This window comes from Antennarius striatus, chromosome 5, assembly GCF_040054535.1.
Source record: "Antennarius striatus isolate MH-2024 chromosome 5, ASM4005453v1, whole genome shotgun sequence".
Classification (NCBI taxonomy): Eukaryota; Metazoa; Chordata; class Actinopteri; order Lophiiformes; family Antennariidae; genus Antennarius; species Antennarius striatus.
The window spans coordinates 13,608,898-13,634,829 of NC_090780.1; the positions used below are offsets into that span (position 1 = coordinate 13,608,898).

Here is a 25,932-nt window from a genome sequence, read left to right on the forward strand (position 1 = left end):
ATGAACAATGAATATCAAACTTGTCACAATAATAAACACAATAAGATGGTATGCCACTGGCTGTCTGGAGACACCGCCTGTGAGAAGGCATGTTGGAAAACACTCAAATTTTGTGAAAGCGCTTCTTCAATAACAATAGAGACAAATCCCTGCGTTCAATTCTTGTGTTTTGTGATTTGATTTTGAATTCATGGACTCAACTAATGCAAACTTTTGTTTCTTCAGTCTCAAAGCCATTTGAGATTCTCCCTGTTTGTAATGTTGTAGTCATAATCTGATCAGCTCCTGGGAGGGCTTCAGAAATGGAGATGTATCTGTCATAGAGTTTATTTTGTAATTATTTCCTCCTGCTATAAATTAATTAACCGTTTTTCCCTGACTCAACCCCTGTGTAATTACTCATTATAACACTAATAGTAATAAATAAAACCACTTAGGACAGTTAAGTTGCTTTCACTTAATTAAATGGCAGCACAATCTAACATGAACTACAGAATTTAGTGATGGCAGAGATGTTTACAGAAACCTTACATGGATGGTCTGAACACCACCAACCTCATGGGTAAAACAGCTCATTTTTGGATGTGGATTCGTTGAAGATAAATCAGTAAAACAATGAAATGTCCTTGAAAAAAACACAATCCCTGACCTTTTCTGATAAGGTCATTTATGCAATTAGCAAATAAAGAACCAGGAAGTCTTTTCCCAGCATCTTTGAAAAGCAGCTACTGCAATTAGGAAGACTGGGATCAATACTGATCCTCTGTGCATCACTGTCACACAGTTGTTTTTATGCTCATTTTAGACAGTCAGCAAGTGGAACCTAAATTAATTTTCTCAATTATCATACAGCTCATCCTACAGTATGTAAGCTCTTCTGCTTGCACAAACAGCTCACTCTATCTCTCAGAGCCGACTGCACCGCATCCATCTCCTCTCCCTCCACCCATACAGGGGGAATCCCTCGCATGTGTTCAACGGTCCCTCGCATCCCAGGAGCCCTTTTCTGCCGTCCTCATCAAACATTCATCGTCTCTCTTTGTCTCTCAGAGATCATTACTGCCAGTCCTATGATTGGTCGGAACACAGTGATGGATGTTCGGCGCTTTTGTTTCAGAGGTTTTATTGTATCTTTGCATTATTCATCATCATACCATCACACTGTTGGAAGAAAGTGGCCTGGAACACCATGATTTTTTGGGGGGGGATAGAAGTGGATTAGAAGTGTTATTCCAGGACCGAAATTTTTTATTTATAGAGAATTAATAACACAATGTTACCTGCATCAATTATACACAAATTATTATGGACTGTTTTTTTAAAATCAATTTTTGTTACTTTGGCGGTTTTCACATACTGAATCATTACATTTCATCATGCTGATACCAAAATGCAAAATTATGCAGTATCTGCATAATACTTCAGTCAATCCTATTCCTTCTTTTATAATTTAATTTTGATTCAGCATACATCAATTAAACATCTGTCTAAATATCTAAGGATCATTTTTATGATGGAAAATCATGACCTTTAAACAAAGACAAACATATCAGGTTTACTAACCTGATCAAAAAGTCACATTTCTACAACACTTTTTTCAGATAAAATGTGTTCACTAGTGTAGGTTTTTATTTTATACAGTGAACCCTAACCCGAACAGACCTATGTTGTCTCCTCTGCCCCATTTTAAGACTTTTGGCTATGCTATGTTGACTGACTGCTGGTGGAGACGTCATAATGTAGTCACAGATATTCATCAGGCAGTTATCACTTTTCTAACAGAAATGATAATCCAGTAAATCAAGAAGACACTAATTACTAAAATGCGTATTCCTTCCATAATACTAAATTATTGCATTGTCAGAAATGTAATCAGATATCTAAACAATCTCGACCAATCTAATGCATCTACGACAAACAATTCCGATAGGAAACAAGCAGTACTAAAAAAAACCACCAAGCCATCATGATTTTTCGCAAAAACGCTGATAACCATGTTCTTCATTCAGTCGTTTTCATTAGTGTCCATGATGGGCTAGATGATCATTTCCAAGACAGAGATTAGAAAAGCGTCTATATCTTTGACACAGAATTACTGTATGTTTAGAATGTAAAATTCTTCAAATTTCTTTTTCTTCAGCTTTCTGTACTGCATGTGGTTTTTTTTGGGAAATTATTGAAATGAAACAAGCTGAGCCAGGCATCACTCATATCGGAAGAATCTAGTAGATGAAATGCTCTACTCACAGCAGCAGGTGGGCTGCTACCACCTTTAATGGTTGAAGTGTTCTTTAAAAAGTACTTTTTGCTCCATGATGAGTAAAGACAGTTTGGGCTTCGCTGACAGGAACCGCATACATAAATATACTTTATGCTGAAATGTCCGAAAATAATGTTGAATTCCTGAGGTGGAGCTGACATGTACATGAGAGATGTAACTAAAAATCAACATCCAGCCATCCGCCCTTTTTCTTGTAGACGAGGCGATCGCCATCGTCTTACGGGTCATGGGTGGAATCAACAACAGTTTATTATTATTCACTGTTAAATCTATGGCTGCGTCTGATGACCCAGAAGTCACTTGAATACACCCACTCAATGAGTGTTTAGAATAAGTCATTTGCGGTTGGTGCTGCAGTTAATTTTAATCTGGGAGTCATCATGTATTAATTAATAGGTAGCTTTATGATTTCATTTGAGTAGGTCCATAGTTCATTCCTTCTGCTTGAGTGAATATTTATGGACATTACTGGAGATCTACTGGAGTCCCTCCCCCCCCTTCAGTTTAATGTGTGATTAACAGTGTATGGTTTTTTCTTGAATATTTAGTCTTATGATTTAAATAAATGGAAAAAATACCTATAGTAGTATTAAAAAAAATAGTTTATTCTGTTAATCTAAAATTTGAGCAAGGATTGATTCTGTCATTTCTTATCATTGATTATATTTTTCATCACAAACAATGCATGAAGATGTTGCATTAATCCTTGAAAAAATGTTGGTTGTCACCAGCTCACAGAACACAACTTAATTGACATTACTGTAAAGGGTATTAAGTATTTCTTTTAGCAGAAGGTTTGGGTGTAAAACTAGGCTTCACGTGGACGATACTGACATCCAGCAGCGAACCTCACCTACACGTACATATGAATGAGTGTCCCTGACCATAAACGAGTTATATAGCTATAATGTTGTGCTTTTTGATAAACCCAAGTGATTTTTCCCACACAATTCGATTTACCGATAACTATCTGACACACATGGAGCCTCTTTAATCACGTTCTTAGGACTCGCTGCCATTGCCTTGCTTGGATTAAAATATCTGGCATTCAGGGATTCTACTTAAAGTGAATGCATCTGAGAGAAGCCTTTGCCACTTGGTTTTCTCTGCAAACACAAAATCATTGTTACATCATTTGTTACAAAACTCTGGCACAGAGTCGCTCTGCTCTGGTCAGCAAACATCTCGGGTAATTAACAGACTTCCCATCCTGACATTGCAGTGGTGAAGCCCCTTCACTTCAAATTAAAAGTAACAGGTGAGGCAGAAGGCATTCAGGACTTTGCTATGACAGGAAGGACGGGTCAGCAAGCCTCACCTCATCCTGTTACTTCTGGATTCAGATGATGGCTCTGGAGCATGGGCTCCTTCAGTCAGCCATGACTTGAATAATTAAGGATAATCAACATCTTTAGCTGGGCTGAACATCATTTCAGATTCCTGGTGTATATATAGAGAGATGGATGGTTTAACACATAAAATAAGTATTTCAGCCTCTGTGTGGATGTTTGTCCTGAATATATTAATAATACTGCATTCTGGTGAGGTTTTCCATTGTTGTAGGGTTTTTTTTTATACATCTGCTGAACGTGCAGGAAAAATGCCTGTAGCGGTAGAGGAAGCATCCACAATAAATGTTCGTTCCTTTAATGACTTTGTCCATTATTAGCACCGCAGCCTCCGAATATTTACTCCTCCGGGTATTCATTTAATATTCCCCGTGTGTTGAAAAATGCATTCGAAACTCTTGCTGATAATTTCCACTCAATAATCACAGGATTATTCGATCTGTGATCAGATAACGCATGCCATTGTTTGAACAATAACAGTGTGATGTTAATCTGCAGTCATGCGGGTTTTATCACTCTGGACTATTTCTTCAGAAAATGATAAAAGGTAATAACGAGCAACCTGGAGAATGAAACAAATAAAAATAAAAAAAACCTGCAAAATTGAAAACCAAAAGAAATTGAGGGGTTTTTTTCTCTCCTCTCCGTGACACTTAAACTAAACCTAAGTTTCCCACTTTTAAATCGACTTTCTCTGCAGTATTTCTCACTTTTTCTGTCACACTAAGTGAAAATGCCAGATGAGTGAGGTCGGAGACATGGCGGGTGTTGCATATGTACTGCAGCGAGTTGAGTTTGTCGGCAGCCCCTCGAACATGTGGAGGGATGCGCAGCAAGTAGACGGTGGTCCCCAAACGGAGGGAAAACGAGCTCCCGATGCGGGAAGCAGGAAAATTCGATAATAAATAGTGATAACACCAGAAAGAATTTCAAAATTCCACACTGATTTATTCCTTGTGCATTTTTAATTCTAAGATTTCACCAACATGACGAGACTTCAAGGGTGTAAACTGCGAATATTTGATCAATACAATTAAAAAAAAAATTAAAACACACACACACACACAAAAAAAGAAAGAATCAAAACACTACTAAGTTCATTCCAATGCACGTTTTGACAGCAGGAATCAGTCCAGACAAAAACACACACGCAGGATTGCACAACATCTCTTACCTGCGTGGGGTCCCGCAGATTCCAGCGCTGCCTCGCGTGGACTGGGTCGCGCCAAACCCCCTAATGGTTATCCGTTGCAGCAGTCCGTCAGCCTACAGCCGGCGCGTCGGTGAACTACAGCGGAGCAGGAGGGAGAAATGGAGGAGGCGAGGGTCGCAGGATGAAGTTGGAGCCACCGGGAGCTGTCCGAGGTGCTGAAAAACCCCGCAACTCAAGACGAGCCGGCGGGTTCCTGGAGGTGTGATCCTGCCTTCAGTGACTCAAAAGTCACATTTCCTTCACACTCTTAAAACAAATGCGACTGACGCCCACTTGACGGAGCTGATGATAAGGAGGCATTTCACTTTATCTGGTGTAAACTGGGAATAAATAGAAGAATATTCCAGGACAAAAGGCGACATTTATGAGTTTGATTTAAAAAAAAAACATATAAACAGATTATCTGTTTATTTTGCGCCCAAGAAAGGCGACAAAGTTGAAATTCTACCTGTTACTCGATTGAAAACTGGCAACAGTATTTTTCTAAAATAGTCTCTGCGGATGCGTCACCAGCTTGGGGGATCCTCAACTCTCGGCTTTGGGTAATTAAACAAAGGCAGAGTCGTGCCGTGAAGGAGCGGTCCTGGAGACAGCGTCTAATCTCTGGTGCACCACATTAATGTCATGTCGTCTACACAGCATCATGAAACATTTCTCTCTCAGCACTTCTGCTCTGATCTGGAAGCTGCTGTGGGAAACGAATCGTGGAAGGGATGGAGAGTTGCCCCATATTTGTTCCTGCGGTTGGGGTGGCTGGGTGGGTGGTGGTGGGGGTGGGGGGGGGTGTTTACTCTATGGAATTGATTATTATTTGGAGTTTACTTATCTTCAGCTGAGGAAATGTTATTAGAGATCGGCAAACAAGTTGGGGCACGTCATAGGAGGGTGTGAGGTCGGTCCCAGATGGGGGTGGGCATGCGCTCTGAGGGGCTGAGGCGCGACCCTCTCCCACATCCTGTCAAAAATAAAGCAGCTACAGACACGCCGTGGTCGGCATCAACCCCCCCCCCCCCCCCCCCTCCCTATGGTAATGTAATGAGATTAATAATCAACATCATGGGAGGGCAATAACCCTCGGTGCCCCAAAGCCACATGGCACCCCATGCGTGTTTCACATCTAATTAAATCGGTTGTTGACCCAGTGTGTCATCCCACTCCCTTTCATTTTCTACCTATGGGCAAAGATTGGGGTGTCAGCAACAAAAGTGGAAGAGCAACAGACCTGTGGTGAGGACACCTGTCCGTGCAGACTGATCACACCTGGGGGTGGAATCACCACTCTCATTAACACAATACAACACGTTACCTCCACACTAACATCTGACAACACTCCAGCCTGAGTTTAAGAGTGTGTTTTTAATCATCTAGTGAGTCACGTGGTGGAATATCAAAGACGATGCTTCATTTTGTTCTTCAGGTGCGACAGCTGAACAATGTGAGGACACATTTCCTTACAGCTGGTAGCAGTGTGGAATCCATTCACTGCTCACATTCTTTTGAAGCTATTTATTTCTTTTGTTTTAACAATGGTGCTGTGGAGCGTTGTCTGTCACACCTCAGTAATGTTGAACTGGATTATTATCTGCTGAATGCAAATTTTCTAACGTGATTGGAACCATTTTCATGATCAGACTATGTTTTTTCTACATCTTGGAAAAAAATACTCCAGCCAGACGTAAATGTGAAGGAAGCAGAGGCACAGGTGCAAAGCCATGGAAGATCTCAGCGTTGAAAGTCAGCACAAGTCATTAGGCTCTTAGTGCTTCATTAATAAGAATGAGTCCCACTGCCACCCACACCTTGTTCCATATCACCATTTCAGCTGAGAAATAGACAAATAAAAATGAATACCAGCAGAGCAGAAATGACTGCGCTAATAAACAAGAAAACAAGGTTGTTCTTAACAGACATCAGTGTAAAATATGGCTTATTTTGAAATTGTTTGTGCGAGAAAATCTTGTTGACTGAAGTTTTTCATTGAAAATTTTATTTGAGACATAAAGACACGACCAAAACAGTGTGCTGTACATTATCTCCTAGGTCTCACAGCACCAACAACGTCAGCCTACAAACACATCACAAGTCATCCCTGGAAGAAGGTGAAGGTTTAACAAATCAGCTATAGGAGAGAAAAATTACAAGAAACTAAAGCTATTATCTCAGTGCAGAGTGACGATAAAATGTTCTGTACATTAATCAAGGGGGGGGGGGGGATTCTTCTTTGAAAGGAATGGTGAATCCTTGGGATTTAGAGGTTTTAGTGATGTTACATGATGACTGTAACTCCTCACTGATGTTGATGACAGTTGTTTTCTCTCTGCCTCAGACTCCAGAATTTCCCGTGTGTGTTAGATACTCTCCAAAGAAATGAATAACATAATGAAATAGGTCAGTCAAAAAATCTATGGCTTGATCTCCTGATCATGTTCACCCCATCTGTACTGCATACCAACACATCAATATCAGGTTATACACACTAACATGACATGGTAAAATATTAACTTTCACACTTAAGAGATGCTACATGAAGATTACTGGAGTCAATATGCTTACTTTGATGTTAATATCCAACTGAAGTGTCATGTTTAGTCAGCAATGGCGGTGATTTACAAAATAATTACAGTTTGAAATGAAATGAGGACATTTGCAGAGAAAATGAGGTTTACTTAAGAAGACAACCCTGTGGGGGTTGTGTGTTGTTCTATCTTTAAACACAGTATCAGGGATTATTCTATTAAAATATGAGATTACAGCATAACAAAAAGTACAGGCTTCTAAAAAAAAAAAAGGAATTAGAAGGCGCAGAAATGTGGCATGTTGGTCATGGCATGAGCAGCTTTAGATCCACCAAAAGATTACATGACAGATAACCAGGAACAACCACTGAACTCCAGCGTGTTCTATGGTCTCATCCCTTATCTCTCCATCCTTCTTACTCCTCTCCATCCCCCAAGGGCTGCTTCTTCTCAGCTGCATGTTGAACCACTTCTGCAGCTGTGTCGTCACCACGAAGGTCGTCCTCCTCCTCTTCCTCCTCCTCCTCCACCACCTCCTCGTCTTCATCACCCTTACTTTCGCCATCCCCCAGCTTCTCTGCCTGATCCATGTCAAGCTCTTCAAAGGACGAGCCGCTGCCCATGGACTCGTTTGAGATTCTGTCGCTCTGGTCCCTAGACTTAATGTCTTCGTTGGCATCCATGACGTCCCTCAGAGGCAGGGAAGAGGCCAGTGAGGCGGCGGTGGAGGCAGCGAGTGACGTCTCTCTGCTGTCCCAGGGAACGCCGCCACTCACCGAACTCACATCACTGTGGGAGTCTGCACCTGTAGGAAACCCGGGAAAGAGACACACACCCAGAGGAGGTTCTGTCAGTGTTTGATTCCAACTTTTAAACTAAAGAGACTCAAGTAGCCAGAACTACAAGTACTTCTGGTCAATCTTCGGGTATACTTGTCAGGTTCAAACAACCTAGAACATTTAAAACACACTCACAAAAAGGAGAAGACAACAGTTTATACTTTTTACTCGCGAGGAGAACGGACAGAGATGTGCTCAGTTACGGATCTCCAACCCGTTCTCGAAATGTCTCTGCCAAACCCTCTCCTTTATTCACTTGGGGTGTTCCCTGTTTACATTATTATTCTAAGGGATGGGGGGCAGAGAAACAACAGTAAAACAACACCTGTGGCATGATGCCATAAAAGAGTTAATAATTCTTCTTTTTACGCCATCCTCTCCTTAAAAGAAAACAACCAGGCACATTACTGACTAGCAGTTCAAAGGTCATGCCCTGCTCAAGGGACCTCTACTATCACTCCAGTGATCCCATTGCTGCTGTTGTCTCCCTGAAAAAATAACTCAATACATAGAAAAACACTTACACACAGATATAAACATTTATATTGTCATGGGGTGTAATACAAAGAATAAAGGAATATAAAAGAGTAAATATGAGATAACTTATATACATTATTCTAACAATACTGTGGCTCTGGTTGGTCAATAAATGCTGCCGCTAATCACCATTGGAATCAAGATAAATTGTTTAGAACCATGAAGCCAAGCCAGTATCTCTGTGAGGTCACACTGAGGAACAGCAGAGAAAAATGGTAATGTCAGGATGCTAACACGCTCATAAAGACAACAATAACATGCCGATGTGAAGCAGCATTTCTCATCTTTCTCATCTCAGTCTGGGGAGCAGGCTGCTTTACTAATTAGCATTACTGATTAGCATTAAATGACTAAAATAAAGTCGGGTTTGTGCAAACATTGGTTTTAAATGCACAATATGTCGCTGTCGCTGTAAAAGTGGAAATATTGGATAAATTAACATTATGATGATGTTGTTGAATGAAACTCAGAGGACCTCTTCATTTATTATTACCACTCAGCTGGGACCGTGGATACCTGGAGTGAATTTAATGGGAATCCATCGAGACAGTTTACTCAAAACCACAAACACAAACCTGATAGTGGTGTTTAAAGGAAAGACCCAGGATGGCAGTCCTATCCCTGAATGAATGAATGAATGAATGAATGAATGAATGAATGAATGAAAGAACGTACAAACGAATGAACGAATGAATAAATGCACGAATGAATGAATGAATTCAACCAATGAAAGTTGAACACTTCCACTTTCAGTTGTGGATTCATCAACAATATGTTTTGAAATCATCTTCAATAAGGATGATACAGGATGTACAGGTTTGTGGATTTATCATTTTAAATTTTGTTCACAGCTAAGCAATATAATGTTTATGTTTGCTGTTTCAGAAAAAAGCTTCAGCAGACAGTTCTAATAATAATGACTCCAACCTCACTTCCTTCACTTGAACTCTTGAACTTGAAGCTTGTTAGAGTCTGTGTTTCAGCTGAGCTCATAGAACTAGATTATTACTGTAAACAGATAAGAGAAATGGTCTTTTGGAGAATCTCAGACTCATTCTAATTTCCCGCATGTTAAGCTACTCTGCAGCCAGCTACAGCACAGCAGGGAGAGAATGCCCTGGCTGCGGCCATCTGCAGTGCATAACTCATGTCTGAAATCATCATGAAGATCGTCTCAAAGCTTGACTGATGGAGATTTCCTCACCCACATGATCAGCCTGGTAATGATTCCAGGGCAAACGTGATTGTGACTGGTCTTTGATCTTTGATTCTCTGTGAATGAGCTGCCATTTAGTATCTCTTACTGTGAGATGAACGCCGTAGTGTGCACAGGCATGAGCGGAAACACTATAAATACAGGAAAAGCCGACAATGTGCGAATCACACAGGCGAGTTACAACAAAACCTGTGTGATAATCAAAGGCTCACAAGGAAGGTCAAAGTTAAACACGCAACTCTGATGAAAGAGAGAAATGAAAGTCGTTGTCACGGAGACAGCCCAAAATAGCCAATGGGAAAATAGGAGATCTTCATCTTCCCACATGAGATTTCACACTGTCGACATGTAATAGTACAGTAGTAAAGTGCCGTGTATATAGTATATATATGTATATAGTACAAGATAAAATGATCAAAATTTGAATAACAAAATATTTATTTTTCAACTGCTTGACGCATTTTTAAAAACTTTTAAATGAAGGTAGGATGAATGGCTTCTGAAACTAATGCTAAATTAATATTAACCCATAATTCTCTGCACTAAGCCAATTATTTTATTATCATTTTAAGAAAGTCGCTTTGAACAACTCTTGTCTTAATACGATTGGTTTAAAATGAATGGACGTAAAATGAGACTTGAGATGGCCCGACTATCCCACAGGACACTAAAACATTATTGTCCACGCTCCTTTCCTGCTGCTTTCACACTTCAAATAAATCTCATCGACACATCAAAGTGTGTTTGCACTAAATCTGTCACCAGGGACCAAAATACAAGAAACAAGGCCTCACTGAGCTTGCGTCACTTTTTCATTCATTCGAATGTCAACATCACTCAGCAATCTAATTATCACATCCAGTAGATCTGATCCCGTCAGCAGTAAGGGATATTATATATGGGATACCAATTTAGTTTTTTCTGCAATATCTGTTAACGGGCCTGTTGATTAGTGAGCAGGTTCGAACAAACTGTTGAATTAATCCTGTGTGACCGTGACGGAGATGGAAATACTTTAAAATTGCATTAATGGCATAATATTGTTGATTTATATTTCATTTGCATACTGCAAAAAATAGCTTTTCCAAAGAGACTTGTTTTATGATGCAAGGAATTTTACTAGAAATAATGGGTCTATTTAGAGTAATAGGGTGGACAGTCCCCCAAGGAAGAGCCTGAACGCACTAGACAATGTTCACTCCCCCCACAACTACAAGCAAGTTCTGAAATTGGTACCCTGGTTGAAGCCAGCTGTGCCTCTGAAAGTCTTTTAGATAACATTTGCCTAAATTAGTTTCTAAATTAGGCCCTTTGGGATTATTAGCAGAGAATCAAGGTCTTGTTCTTGAAGCAGTCTGAGCAGAGGAGAGGACTTTTAAAGGAGGTAATTAGACAGGAAGGGCTGAGGCCTGCTGAGAGTTTGGAGAATGTGAGTCACAGTGGATGGTGAGAATGGTAACCAAATTCCTAGAAAACAGACAAAATGAAATATTAGTTAAGGTTCATTTTCTTCCAATACCATTACAGGCTTGTTCAAGAGTTGGTGGCATGCATAGTGTAGTCAGCTCCTTTTGCAAAGAGTGGAACCTCAAATTTAAAAAACAAACAAACACTAGGGTGTTTTTTGGCACAATTTTCAGACATTGACTGGAGGATGGCTACCACCCATGTAGATATGTTTCATACCTCCAGTTAAAATTTCACATGTCTTAGGCAAAACCATCAGTGGTTTTGTCATGTTTTCCATTGCTTTCCTTCGGCCAGGTGTAAAATGTTGTTTATGATCTTTTGACATCATATTTAGCTCATTAGTACGAGCACAGAAATACATTTCATGTCACATCTTTGTCAACAGATTGCTAGAGATACCTCTGAAGCTAAAAGATTCAAAGATTCATTGAAGATCACTATGAAACATTGTGCAGCCGACACAAACTACAATCTATTAAATAGATTTCAGGTAAACACACAAAGAGACTGATTTCAAGTTCAGTTAAGGAGCTGTTTCTATACTTTTGGTGCATCAAATACTACCCTGATGGCTTTCTGACATGACTGTTTACACACGGTATAAACCAGTGGTCCCCAACTCCCGGGCCGCGGACCGGTGCCGGTCCGTGGGTCATTTGGCCACACAGAAAGAAAAAATAATTTACATTACTTTCGGTTTTATTTATTTTGGAGTCTGAAATATGTTTTATTTTGAAAAGTGACATCTGTGCGGAATGTTAGCGTCCATCCCGCATGACAGGTCTAGGTCACGTGACAGGTTATCAGCCATTACCCCTACATTAAGCGCCCACAACCGTGCCAGTGTTCTGGTTTAAAGTCAAGGCAGATTATCCTGAGATCTCCCAAAAAGTATATTAAACCCTGCTTCAATTTCCAACCTCCTGTCTTTGTGAAGCGGGATTTTTTGCAATGCCATAAAGAAAACCAAACTGCAGAGTAGACCGGACGTCCGGAACACACTTCAGGTGTCATTGTCTCCCTTTACTACTAGATCAGCGGCCCCCCATCCAAAAAATTTCATTATTGTAATTATTATTATTTGACTGACTTGTTCACCCTTTTATTGGAAATGATCAGTATTTCTCCTACGTTGAATGCACTGATTGTAAGTCGCTATATATATATATATATATATATATATATAAAATGCAATTTCCTCCGGGATTAATAAAGTATCTATCTATCTATCTATCTATCTATCTATCTATCTATCTATCTATCTATCTATCTATCTATCTATCTATCTATCTATCTATCTATCTATCTATCTATCTATCTATCTATCTATCTATCTATCTATCTATCTATCTATCTATATTTCACAATAAACCTCATCAGTGCCGTCACTTGAATCGAGTTTTTAATATAATTGTTTCTCACAATTATTTCATTTACAGAGATGTTGATTATCAATTTATTTTAAAAAAGGTTGTTTATTTTCTGTTGATGTCTGCATTTTACATAAAACCACCGCTGATGATTTATTTTTAGACTACAGTTGTCTTGGCGTCATTAACGATTATCGAGCAAATGAAGACCGGTCCATAAAAATATTGTGAAACCAGTCCGTGGCGCAAAAAAGGTTGGGGACCACTGGTATAAATGATTTACTGTTAAGCCCATTGGCTGCTTCACTCCGGTTTGTTTGTAATCTTTATGTGTCATCACAGCTCCAGTATCCATGACATTTTGTTGAGGAAAGAGCTTGGGTCATGCCAAAAAATGTTGACTAAAAAATGGGCACCTGTCTGGGTGTGGCTCTAGATAGATGACCAGAGCTAGGAAATTCTATTACAATTGTAATTTAAAAGATTAATTTATTTATATGGCGAAAATGGTTGAAGCAGGATTCCCACAGCTGGTTGTCAGACTAGGCTTAGTACCGCTGATGGATCCGTCTCTCATTAAGAAAGATAAGCTGTGTGTGGGACACACATCACTGAAGTTAACTAATACATAGGGCCCTTCACCTTTTAATGGCCACCATTAGGGAGTGTGAGACAAGAAGGTGTTCAGCTGTTTGGATTTAGAACCATGCTGCCGGATGCCACTTAATCCACACAACAGAAATTAAACTTTATTCTAATGAATTTAGTTTAAAAAATATCACAATATGTTTCCAAAGAGACTAGATTTGGTTTCATTCCACCTTTTAGAAGTGCTGTAGAGCTGTATCACACAGCTGTATAGGTTCTAATAAAAGTAACCCCTCACTTGGCAATAGAAATTCTGTCACTCCCCAATCACACAACAGTTTCTAGCCATCACTCCAGTGAACAATAAACCCTCTATTGAGGGATTCCAAAGAGGCATATCTCATATTCCTTTAATCAATGTTCACAGAACATGTGAAGTGTTTTTACAACCAATCACCCTCAGTGGGATCCTAAACACGGAAGTTTCACCATAGTAAATATTTTTACTTTAAACACATAAACGGGGTAGAAGTTGCTGAATGAAACTCTCCATTTTTAACTAAAATAATACATTGAAAAATTACAGAAATATATGTAACATTAAAAAGGATTATACTATTTCTATACTATTTCTAATTCTATATTAACTACAGTATTTTCTTATTAATTCAGGAAACCAGGAAAATAGTTTCACCTGTTTCTCAGGCAAGTGCATTTTGCTTCCATTCATAGTCCTATGAAGAGAGACGGATTCTTTTGTTTTGTAAAGTCTGACAACGTAACCCAAAAGCAAAAATTGAAGAAGATTTATTCAACCTGGCAATCTGACTATATCTTGGAAACTGCATGTAAACTCTTGGAAAGGCTTTCCAATCCTTGTGCCTGTGTCACCAGATGTTCTGTGAACTGGGCTCACCCACATGGTGAAATGATCTTATTACAAATGATTCCAAAATGGGTCAATGAATGGAAAATGCAAGTCTTCTTTGATATTATCTTGCAGTGAAAAGTATAGCCTGTATATAATAACAGAAATTCAGATGTACAACCTAGTACCTAGAAGCCTTGCGGAGCCTTTGCATACAGCACCAGAGTAGGAAAGGACTAAAAAATGTGCAAGACTTAATTTTATCCAAATCCCCTACTGAAATGTTTCTCAATGCTTAATTTTGTTCTAATTGATTTCTTCATTCACTTGAACCAGAACATTCATCAACATTCTCTCTTGCTCTGGTGATGCTGACAAACCCATCTGAAGTTGTAAATCATTGAACTCTCAGAGGGGCTAAATGGTGTTATGATGTCCTGAATCTAAACGTGAAGCCCTCAGAAACTTGCACACACAGGACCTTCCTGCTGGCACAAGCGCCGTTCAAACCTGTGTTCATATTGTATGCTCCAGGTGTACAGCGTCCGATGTGTACCAGTAAACCTCCTCCATTTCTGGCCCATCAACCCAACATTATTTGTTCCTCTGGACAAATTAAAATGACAAAATCAATACATACAATGACCGCCTACAGGTCCAGTGGGTTACAAACATGAGTTTCACTTGAGAAGATATCCTTTTTAAAACCGACTCACATAAATAATGTCCTCCATGATCAAGGGCCTGAGGGAAACCAATGCAATGTCGCATAAAATTAAAGTTGTCATCTGAACTGTTTAAGTGAAGCTGTAAAGACTCTTCTATTCATAAACAGAAATTGTCAGTTTGTTTGGTATGTGTAAAGTTTTCTTATACCTTCTTCTTCTTCTTCCCCTTTCGGCTTTTCCCTTCAGGGGTCGCCACAGCGAATCAGTTTCCTCCATCTAACCCTTTCTTCTCCATCCTCTTCTCTCACACTAACTACCTTCAGGACCTCTTTCACTACGTTCATAAACCTCCTCTTTGGTCTTCCTCTAAGTTTCCTGCCTGGCAGTTCAAAACTCAGCATCCTTCTACCAATATTTTCACTATCTCTCCTCTGGACATGTCCAAACCATCTCAGTCTGGCCTCTCTGACTTTATCTCCAAAACCTCTAACATGTGCTGTCCTTCTGATAATTATCTCCTCTAGAATACTCAGTTTTCAACAATACTGTTTGGTTGGAATAGTTGGGTAACAACAACCCACATAGTATTACCTGTAATGTCAGTTCCTCTGTCCTCATCAGAGTCCTCCTCTTTAACTTCTGTTTGAACTTCATCTTTCATCTCTGGCACAAAGAAGTCTGTCTGACGAGACAGTGGAACCATGTACTTGGTGACATCCGAACCGCAAATCTCCATCATTGGAAATGCACAAAGCTTCCTCTCCTGTGAAACAAATATGTCAGTGAGACACAAAATGTGACAACAGCTCTGTGTGTAATCAGCATCGTGTCCTCTGATAGTTGTATTTCTACAAGTCCTTTTTAATTACTTTCACCAAGGAAGTAACATTTTTGCAGGTGCTGATATGCTTGTTTATTTTTTTTGCTTGTACATTAGCAAGATAACTCAAAAAGTAATGAATGGATTTTGATGACATTTTTGCACAGGCGGATTTAGACCCAAAGACCCTCTAGTTTCAGATTTTTTTTCCATTCTCTGATTGTGGTACAGGAGAAATTAAAAGATGTTTGCTTCTGAAAAGGAAAGGCTTGAAAGATGTTTGAACCGTCAACCACAAACATCATTCATTCACTGTCTACCGATTCATCCGCTGTGGTGGGTCACGGGAAACCACAAAGATGCATGTTTTTATGGATGTATAGTTTGAACCATAGATAATACTACTTACTGTATTTATGAAATTCATGTGACAAAGTCTTCTCTTCCAGATAAGGGCACCACTTTAACATTACAGTATTGGTATTTATTATAGTATAGATGTTTCTACTGTATGTATCTTACACTCAAAGACATGAATCCACTCTGACTCACAACACAGATTAAGGGATAAAGGACAGTGAACAATGACAGACTACAGAAAAATAGAACTCAACATATTTTAGGTTTACAATGTTCTTCGATGGCCGGAACACATCAGCTTTAGAATGTCTTCACATTGCTGACATAACACTATGTGTCTGACACATTAATATAAATATGCTCTCCCATGTGAGTCTATTAAAGTTGCATTACCACATCTGTGTCCACACATGCACCCTCCAGTGGTGTGTATGGAAAGTGGAGAGTTTATAAATATTATACCATCTTTTTCTCTAAAGAGGACATTAGCCTTGCATAAGTCTGCCTTATGCTCTCATGTAGTTCTCATGGGATTGCAAAGATGTGAGTTCTCCAGTGGGCCATCAGAGCACCAGGAGGCCTGGAGAGCTGCACAGGTCTGTTCATCTTGGCTACGATTGGTTGCAAAGTGGCCAATGAATGTTTTAGTATGAGATACCACACAGGATGAGGTCATCAAAACAGGTCAGCAAAAAATTCAAGAATTCCCTAAAAACCAGACAGACTAAATTAAAATTCACATTTTTAGCACTACAGCTGGTTAAATGTCAACATTACACTGTATGTTGGACATATTTATTTTAACATTGCAACATGGATGGAATACTATACTGTATATAAATAATGATTTTCTCCAAATAACTATGATCCTTCTTTGTCCAAACTTTAAATGCACCATATTGTTTGGACAGTTAATAAAAACATACTCAATCAAAGCGTAAAAGATTGACTTTTAACAATGCATGTTCTCAGTGCAAGCACCTGAAGTAAAGTAAATGGGAGTTTTATGATATATCTTCTATTTTCAAGTTCACACAATGTTAATGCTAGCAAGCAATTGCACATCATCATTTAAAACAATAAGGTTACAATTACTTTAAAAATACACTTAATAAATTACTTAAATTACTAATTACTTTCCAACATAATTTATATAATAACATTTTGGAAAAGTGAAGATTCCTGTGTTTTACAGGAGGGTTCAAGATTCAAATCTGAATCCTCTGAATACGTTTTCCAATACGTCTCCTAACCATTTATTTTGTCTGAGATTTATTCTTTGATACAGTTCTGCAAACTAGTCTTTCTCATTCAATCGTACTTTTCCTTTCTGCTCTTTTTTGTTCAGCAACTCTGGTATTTTTTTCTGTATATCCTAGTATTTTAACAATATATTTACATAATATTCTAACTTCTGTCCACTTTGCCTTCTTTTTGCTGTGCAAGCATTCTCAGATTTCATGAATGTCGAGGTAAATAGGTTTAGAATTAAGTGAATGCACAGAATTTCAAGGTTGCCATAGTTGTGCAACCAGGAATGGTATTCTGGGCTGTTCTGAGAGGGTTAGTAACGGATGGTCATCTGACTCATTTGTCTCGGGGTCAGGATGATCAGAGCTGATGGATTGATTTTAATTTATTTCACTGAAAAATAAGACTGTAGGAGCTGCTATGAATTACCTGCTGCTACATATAACTGCTCCAGCCCGTGGCTAGCTATGCAAATGAGTCCCCATCTCCTTGATCCTCTTCCAATAATGAGCAGGAAAACCGAGACAAAGACAGTTGACTATATAGTGGGCGTGCGCATGCATACAAGCACACAAGCACACACACACACACACACACACACACACACACATGCTTGCATGCACGGATGTGTGCATACACGTCTCTAAGGTATACTGTAATTGATGAGACAGAGAAAGAAAACAGCATGTGTGAGGGATATGTACTCATATAAGCTTCATTTACTGACAATCACATTTACCTTGTGAAACCAGTAACTTGTTCATAATTAGAAGATTCTCTTTGTTTTAATCTCCTCTGCATGACTGCAGGTTTTCATTTTAACCAGAGACTACATTTGGTGATTCTTCTGATTAACGTAACACCAGCCAAACTCACTGTGAAATCACCCTACATTACAGTACATTTTACCACCAGTGCAGAATATCGTGTTTGAGTTACTAACATATAGAAGCTACTAACACATAGAAATGCCATGCATGCTCACATTCACACATTCAGACCATTTAGAGTCATCTGTTGACCTATATTGTAAGCTGTTGCATGAACACCTAGAGGGAACCCCCAGAGACACAGGGAGAAAAAGTCTCCAAGAAGCACCCTGTGCTGAGCACTGCATCAGACCATTAACATGAAAAACCAAATGACCAAAGACATCCAGAATAGTTTCAAAACAAAGTAAACTGAAAGAATATTTGCAGTTGTTCGCAGAACATTATTTTGGTCTCTCGAAAAAAATAAGATTCAAAAAATCCTCAAACAGTTGGCAATGAACAGAAGTTTGAACAGAAGTAGAACTTTTTTTTTTATTCCTCCTTGATTTTTTTCCTCTTTTTTTCAAGCAGATGCTTGAAGATGACCTATAACTAAGACTTATGAGCTGGAATAAAAACAAACAAACAATGGAACAGCAGCATTTTGCCTGTGGGTATGTCTAAGCATTTTCCAAAAAAGGCCATTTGGAGACCTAAAAAAGCCCCTGCTTGAGATGAACCAGAGCATAAATATATTACAGTACTTCATTCCATTCTCACAACTAAACTTTGTGCATAAATTATATACAGGTCAAAAGAAAAGCATAACAACAACCAACGTGCAAGGAACTCTACACATTTACATAATTTTGTAGCTGTGGCATTAGAGAGCCCAATAAATTTACACAAGGGCATTTTCTGACTGTAACTGACCATTTGAAACATAAGACTTTGTCTTGAATGCACCGGCCACGAGCTTCACACAAAAGAGGAGGTGTGAGATTATTTCTTTATCACCCTTTCTTACTCCTTTAAAATAAATTTAAAACCTTTTAAAAATGCAGTGGATTTTCAGACATAAATCTTCCACCACTAGCGTTATCCCTGGGACAAAGCAGAAAGTTGGGTAGGAACAGGAACTATAAAAGAAAAAACAACAACTGTAGAGATAAAAACAACTGTACTGATCATGTCTTTATTGTAAGCCAAAGACATGTAGAAAGATGTTTCCATATCATATGACATATTTATTATTGCAGCCTTAATTAAAGTCTAACAGCTATAGTGAATTTTTAGCAAATATAAAGACGGTTCTATCTTTGGCAGGTATATTTTACTGACCACTAATCAATACTTCCTGCCACCAGGGAGATTAATAATGAAACAGAAAACAGATGAACAGCTCCATCATAATCACAAGTTGCTTCTGGCTTGAATCTTTTAACTATACGACATGCAAGATTCTCTTTCCTCCGTGTGTCTTTTCCTTGTTTCAGCCTGCATTTTGCAGTCTGATTGGATGCCGCCACTTTCCCTGTAGTCCATCACAGAGTCAACATCCATCCACTTAACCTGCATCTGTGTCTGCTGCTGCTGGGATTAAAACACAGTCTCCCACACGATATGAGAGCAAACGAGACTGAAATGTCTAAATACCATGTCAGATGTTTCTGTGAGCTCCCTCAGAGCAAGCCCAACATTCTCTCATTGTTGATGGGAAATCCTGGACAATGAAAGCAGCAAGGGAATGAGCAGTTGTTAAAAGAATCATTAAAACAAAAGGGTTTACATACTATAAAATGTAACCTCTACGGAAGAATTCAACTTAACATGGCACTTTCTATCCTGGGCCCAGTCTCCATGTTACACAAACTCACTCTAAATAAGACATGACCTTAATGCACAAAATTATTTTAACCATGTAGATGTATTGTCTTCAATTTGGTGGAGAGTAATAAAGAAATAAATTGGAACTCTGCTGAAGGTGTGGCTTTTCCTTTTATTCAAAATTTAGAATTAACATTTGCATTGTAAATGACTAATCCAAATGTAACTATAAAAAAATCAAACTTCAACCAAACACTTCAATAGACTTTTAATACTACAACTGTATATGTGACCACAACCTCTCAAGGTGTTGAGTTAAGTAGGAGAAATAGGAGAATAGACTGAGAATAGACAGTTTCTTCTGCAAAAAAACAAAAAAAAGTTAACAACTGTCTTTTCTTTTAAGTTTGTAGGTTCATTCATTCACAATCAAACAATCGCTTCTTCCGCCGTAGTGGGTTGGGGATGCTGAAGCCTATCTCAGCTGACTGGGGGCATGAGGCAGGGGACACTATGTTCTAGAAGCCAGTGCACCATGGGACCACACATAAACATGTGTGGCGACAGCGCTATCACCGCCCACTGTACCGCCCTAGTTTGGAAGTTACGTTTGGCAAATTTCCACAGACACTAGCATAAATACTGCTTCAAGTATACATTAAATTTATAGGAGGTTTAGATCAGTGTGAGGAAATATCTTGATATTTTCTTCTTATTTACTCAATTAACCAATAATTCTAAGCAACAATTCATAAACAAGACAGTCAGAGACTGCAACACCCCTGAATTCAAACTTTTACCCTGACCTACCTGCATAGGTCAAAGACCTATGCTAGTGCTCTCACCTACTTTCATAGATCATAGATCACAGACGAACGGACGGACGGACTGACAAACACACGAACACTGACAATTACAATACATCACTGCTTTGAAGTGGGATGCAGTTTTTCAAACTGATGTGATTGTCTACAAAGTAGATGTATCCCTCCACACAGTGAAACAATTGGATAGCATCAAAAGTAAAAAAAAGAAAAAAAAGAAAAAGAAAAAAGAAATATTTCTCTTTATGTCACAATAAAGTAGTTTAGTCTTTCAAGGTTAAAGATTTCTATCACAAAGTTGAACAAAGAAGCCTTGCTTTTAGTTGTGAAAATATCAATAAATGTATTGATTAATATTTCTGTGTCTGTGTGTGTTCTCTGGCTTCCATTCACAAACAAAAACACGTAGTATTAGAGAGCTGGTTACTCTAATTCAGTCATAGACATGAATGTGTGTGACTGGTTGTATGTCTTTCTACGTGGCCCTGCAATAAACTCTTGTCTTATGCAGGGTTAACTCCTGCCTCACACTGAAAGTCAGCTGGGGTGGCCTCCCAGACCCTACACAGGATAAATTGTCAAAGAAAATGAAGGAATGTTGATGAAAATGTATAATACAGCTCCTAACATAACATGAAATTAGTTTCTTTTTTAAGTCGGTACTATGTGTTCTGTCTTTAAAGTTACAATTTAAATGCAGAATGGAGCATTAATATAAGATAGCCACTACATAGTAATATCTGATATCTGAAATTGTTGAATTCATGACAGTGCGATCGCATTTGTTTATAAGAATGATGTAAGTTGGTTCAAAAATTGCATGAAAATAACAATCATTCATGAATGTACTGACTGAAATCAAAAATTGAGATAAACTTAATATTAATTTGAAGCCATTTGCCCAAGCCCGGACCACACTCTTGCAGTCCTTCAAAGGATGCGGCCCCTGAAACGGAAGCAGCATTAGGATGTCAGTGAAAATGTCATTTAAGAGATCAAAAGAGACAAGTTCAGGCCTCAGCTCTGCTGAAGTGCCCTTGACTAAGACACTAAATCTTGTGAGCCCCTGGGCTACAACAGTGTAGTTGACCTTCTTACTTAATTGGAAAATACAGACAGTAGTTTTCCCCAAAATCAATAAAAGAATCACAATTTTATTACTACTGCTTGCCAAGAAACCTCCCAGGAATAGTGTAATTGTAATCGGAACCATTAAAAATGAGCTTCATAATCTTCCTGAGTTTTCTCTGGTGATACAATCAAAACAGCATTTAACACATTTGAACACGTGAAACCCCACAGCACCCGATGGATGAAGACAGAAAGTTGTGCAAATTAATCAGAGTAAACTGAAATGCCCAGACAATGTTCAGGTCCAACTGAAACGTCATAGGATTTATATCCTTGGTACAGAACAATTCTAAGGAAATAGTGCTTCTCAAGTCACTTTTTTCCAATAAGGAGGTTCATTAAATGATAATACAACAAGCCACTTGGATAAATCAAGAGTGATGTGATGACTGTTATACGCTGAGAATGTTTTCGAGCATGTTTCAGTGTATGCTGGTGTGTGAGGAAAACAGAAAGATATAGGGAAGGGTCTCATGGGGCGTTGTGGTTGCTTTGGCCCCTTTGTCAGTTGCTCTGAGACTACACCACATCTCTCCTCTAAAAGACATACACAGCAGAGTAAACATAGATAACTATCCAGACCTTGAATTACTGCATCACATATCTAACAGTGAAATATAAACATGGCCATCAAGTAAATGATTACGGCACAAGCAGTGGTGCTCTGCATTGTATTTCAGCCTCTAATGCAGGAAATGTGGTCCATCTGTAGATTAAACACTGACACAAACAGTCGTCTGCTTCCAGATGTGGCATAGAAGACGTGATTTTAAGTAGCTATTTTCAAGATCTCTCCAATAGCTTTGCTCTCCTTTCATGGTTCATGTCCCAGCACTGTCTTTTTTTCTCAGCAGATCTTCTGGCTGATGGCGAGAAAACCAGGAGACAGTGAAAAATCTCTTTAGAGGCCAGCAGTTTCCCAAAGCTGAGGAACAAAACCAGAAGCAAAAATCGAGGGCTCTCACTGGAGATCCACCAGAAAGGTCATTTTTACTTTAACAGTTCAAACATGAAAAGCTTCTGTTGGCTATTTTACTTGCAATATAACCTAGAGTTGGTATTACAAGTAAATTGGCAAACTTGAGTTAGAATAAAATAAGTTTATTTTAACAATATACAGCAGGATTTGATGTCATTCTCTGAAAATGACAATACACTACTGTGTCTCACATGATTACACATTCAGGAAGAGAAAAACGAGGGAGATTCCTCTTTCAGAATGCTCATGAATATCAGCTTCTCCCAACCTTTGAGGTTTGGGAGAAAGGCCTATGCTCATTTGTTTCACGTTGAAATGCACCATCCTGCCTTTATTTTCACTCCACTAGGTTAATTATTTTTTTTCACTGATGCATAAAACTCAGCTGGACAATGGAGGTCATGTGGAGTTCCCTGGGAGATGTTAGGAGGTATTCTGGGAAATTCAGAAAAACACTTACTTCAAAAGAAGAAGGCAAGGCAACATGAGGAACATGGGGCAAATAAAAAGGACAATTACAACACGGGACTCGGAGACAACAAGAGGATCTGGGACTTTTTCAAAGACTCCTCCATCCAGGTTACCACTGGCGGTCCAATGAGGAAAAAGGCCTCCGGCCACCATGTTGGTGGTGTGGGGTTGAGTTTGAGAAAAGTGTGATATACAGAACACAAATGGTGACTTTCAGTAGTGGACTTTATGGACTCCAGATGCCATATCGCCTCAGAGAGGCAGCAGATTTTCAGTAGTGGAGAAATGTTGCTTGATTACATCATGATCTGGTCAACATTCATGATATCAGTGTGGACAACTGATAGCTGTCATGACTCTGTTGGGTTTGATCAACAACCTTGTTTTAATGACAAATCAATCCCACAATCAAGGTTTGAGTAACATAATTTAAAATGCTATATTTATCCCACACTGATGTGCCGTTCCAATATCATCACAAATAAAGTGCCCATGGGTGAGAAGTCGATTCCTCTGTGCTAAGGTATGGGTGTAATTATCTTCTCCCTTGGTGCAGGGGAAAACTTTCTACAGACAGCAGCAATGTACTGAAGTAGTTCCCTTTGGTATTAAAGGATTTTGGCTTTTTGTTTCTATGGTTACAAGCTACACTCTGTAAAATGAAGGTTTAAGAAGGTAGCCAGTTGAAAATTACCTTGAGCTGAAAATAAACTCATTACCGGTTGATAATACTTAAAAGAACCTGTAAATGTCCCTGACTATCTTTTGAAAAAAACAAACCATTGAGCCCAAAACAGAAGAAGCTGTTTTCTTGCAAGCAACAAGAATCAGTGACAGCACACCTCCCCCCTCAGAGGACAGACATGAGATATGGCTGAGCAGCAGTGGTGAATAATGAAAAGAAGATGGAGTATTCATTCAGGCCTGTATTCACAGTGACAGCCTTCAACCAGCTTGGACCCTATGGCAAGATGAAGAAAGACCCTGGCCCCCAGATATGGGTGTAAGCCACTTTATTACAGTAAATTCAGCACAGAACAGACAACCAACCATACACACAAATGTAAAGACACATTCACACATCTATTTATAGGTAAAATGATTTCTCACTCTGGTCCCAAGCCATACAAAAAGGAAAATTAATACAAAAGCTAGACAAGTCATGGTGACAATTGGCGACAGTCCCCTGAGTTCTCCTTCTCACCTGGTCTATTTACTCCCACCACACTATTATAGCCATGTAGTCCACCCTTCTCACACCCACCATAGCCTCCTCTTCCCCTTCCTATCTGTGGAAAGAGACAAAAACTCTTCTTCACACCTCTATAGAGGTGTCCAATTCGGAATGTCCCTTATGGTCACACACTTGTAGAAGAGGCTATTTTCATTCTGCCAGCACAGTGGGGCTATTTTTTGCCTCAGTTTCAGCGTGTCCAGGCCTCTGCCATCTTACTCCTATGCCCTTGTAGACATGGGCAAAAATGACTATTGTTGAACTCAACACCATTCTGAAGTCCTGAAAACGTATAGGTTCATTGATGTAAAGGTAATGGAGGTGGAAGAGCAGAAGGCAATTGGTTTGTTTCAACTTCACTCTTTCAATCAGTAAATACAGTGATTCTGTCAGCAGCTGTTGTGTCCTCTTGAGTTTCTCTACAATCGATTTGGTAAGCTAGCAAGAGGTGAGAGGCAAGAAGTAGAGCTAGTCTGCCAACTTTGCGTTACAAACTCCAGCTATACTTCCTGTGTCATCATCACCTGGGAGATTTTAGTGGTGAAAAAACCTGACTGATGGCTTTGTTTTATAAAGCTATACTGTATATGGGCAATGCTAAAATAACTGACATGAAATTCCAGATAAGCCTGGGCTCAACATGGTATCAAGAAAAGGAAGCCCAGGTATGTCTGAATTTTGGCTGTGCGACCCTTTACCTCGTCAGAAATCCGGTGACATAAGTATTTAGTGGATGCATTGGAATGAAACCTTTGTGCATTCAGAGCTCTCAAACTATTCCATGCTTTCTCCTGTAATGCCCACAATGAGGCAATGGCCTGAAGTTAAATGTCTCAACTATAGGATGAACTGTAATACACAGAGATAATGGGTCTATTTCACGAAGGCAGGGTTAACCTACCCTGAGGTAAACTTGTGGTTCTGGGTTCACAAACGCGGTTCAGGGTTAGCTTTCCTAACCCAGAGTAAATTGACCTGCAGTTTAACTGACACGACAACTTGAAAAAAAAGCCATCATCAGTGGAGCCCCGATTCATCGATTCACCATGACGACGGACGAGACGCGCACCGCAACGCTTTACGGAAGTCAGAGTACAGATTTTAATTTATGAATAGAAAGACTTTGAGGACATTTTCAGAAGAAACAGAACAGCGTTGCAGCTGCAAAGTAGAGCGACATGTCGTGGGAGTGAATTGCTGCTCAAGTCGATGCGTAAGTTCTAAGTCCGTTGCACTCACGGTAAAAATACGGAAGTAAACGGCTTCAAGAATAGTTTATTAATTTATTTTACTTAGGTGCGATCCAGTGGGGGGAGAAGGGCACGTCAGCAGCTGAGAATGAAGTATAAAAACATCATTCACGTGTGT

At 39.2% G+C, this 25,932-nt stretch overlaps 1 protein-coding gene across 1 annotated transcript in view; it reads right to left on the bottom strand.

Annotated features, from left to right (window-relative positions):
* Positions 1-6,813: 6,813 nt before the first annotated feature.
* The window catches only part of tex264a (testis expressed 264, ER-phagy receptor a), a 72,460-nt gene continuing 53,341 nt past the window's right edge, over positions 6,814-25,932 (bottom strand). Inside the window, exons 3-4 of the mRNA XM_068315193.1 lie at positions 15,507-15,678; positions 6,814-8,164 (exon numbers count right to left, since the gene is read on the bottom strand). Of these exons, the coding sequence (XP_068171294.1) occupies positions 7,776-8,164; positions 15,507-15,678 (561 nt within the window). The 3' untranslated portion in view covers positions 6,814-7,775. The remainder of the gene's footprint in view (positions 8,165-15,506; positions 15,679-25,932) is intronic.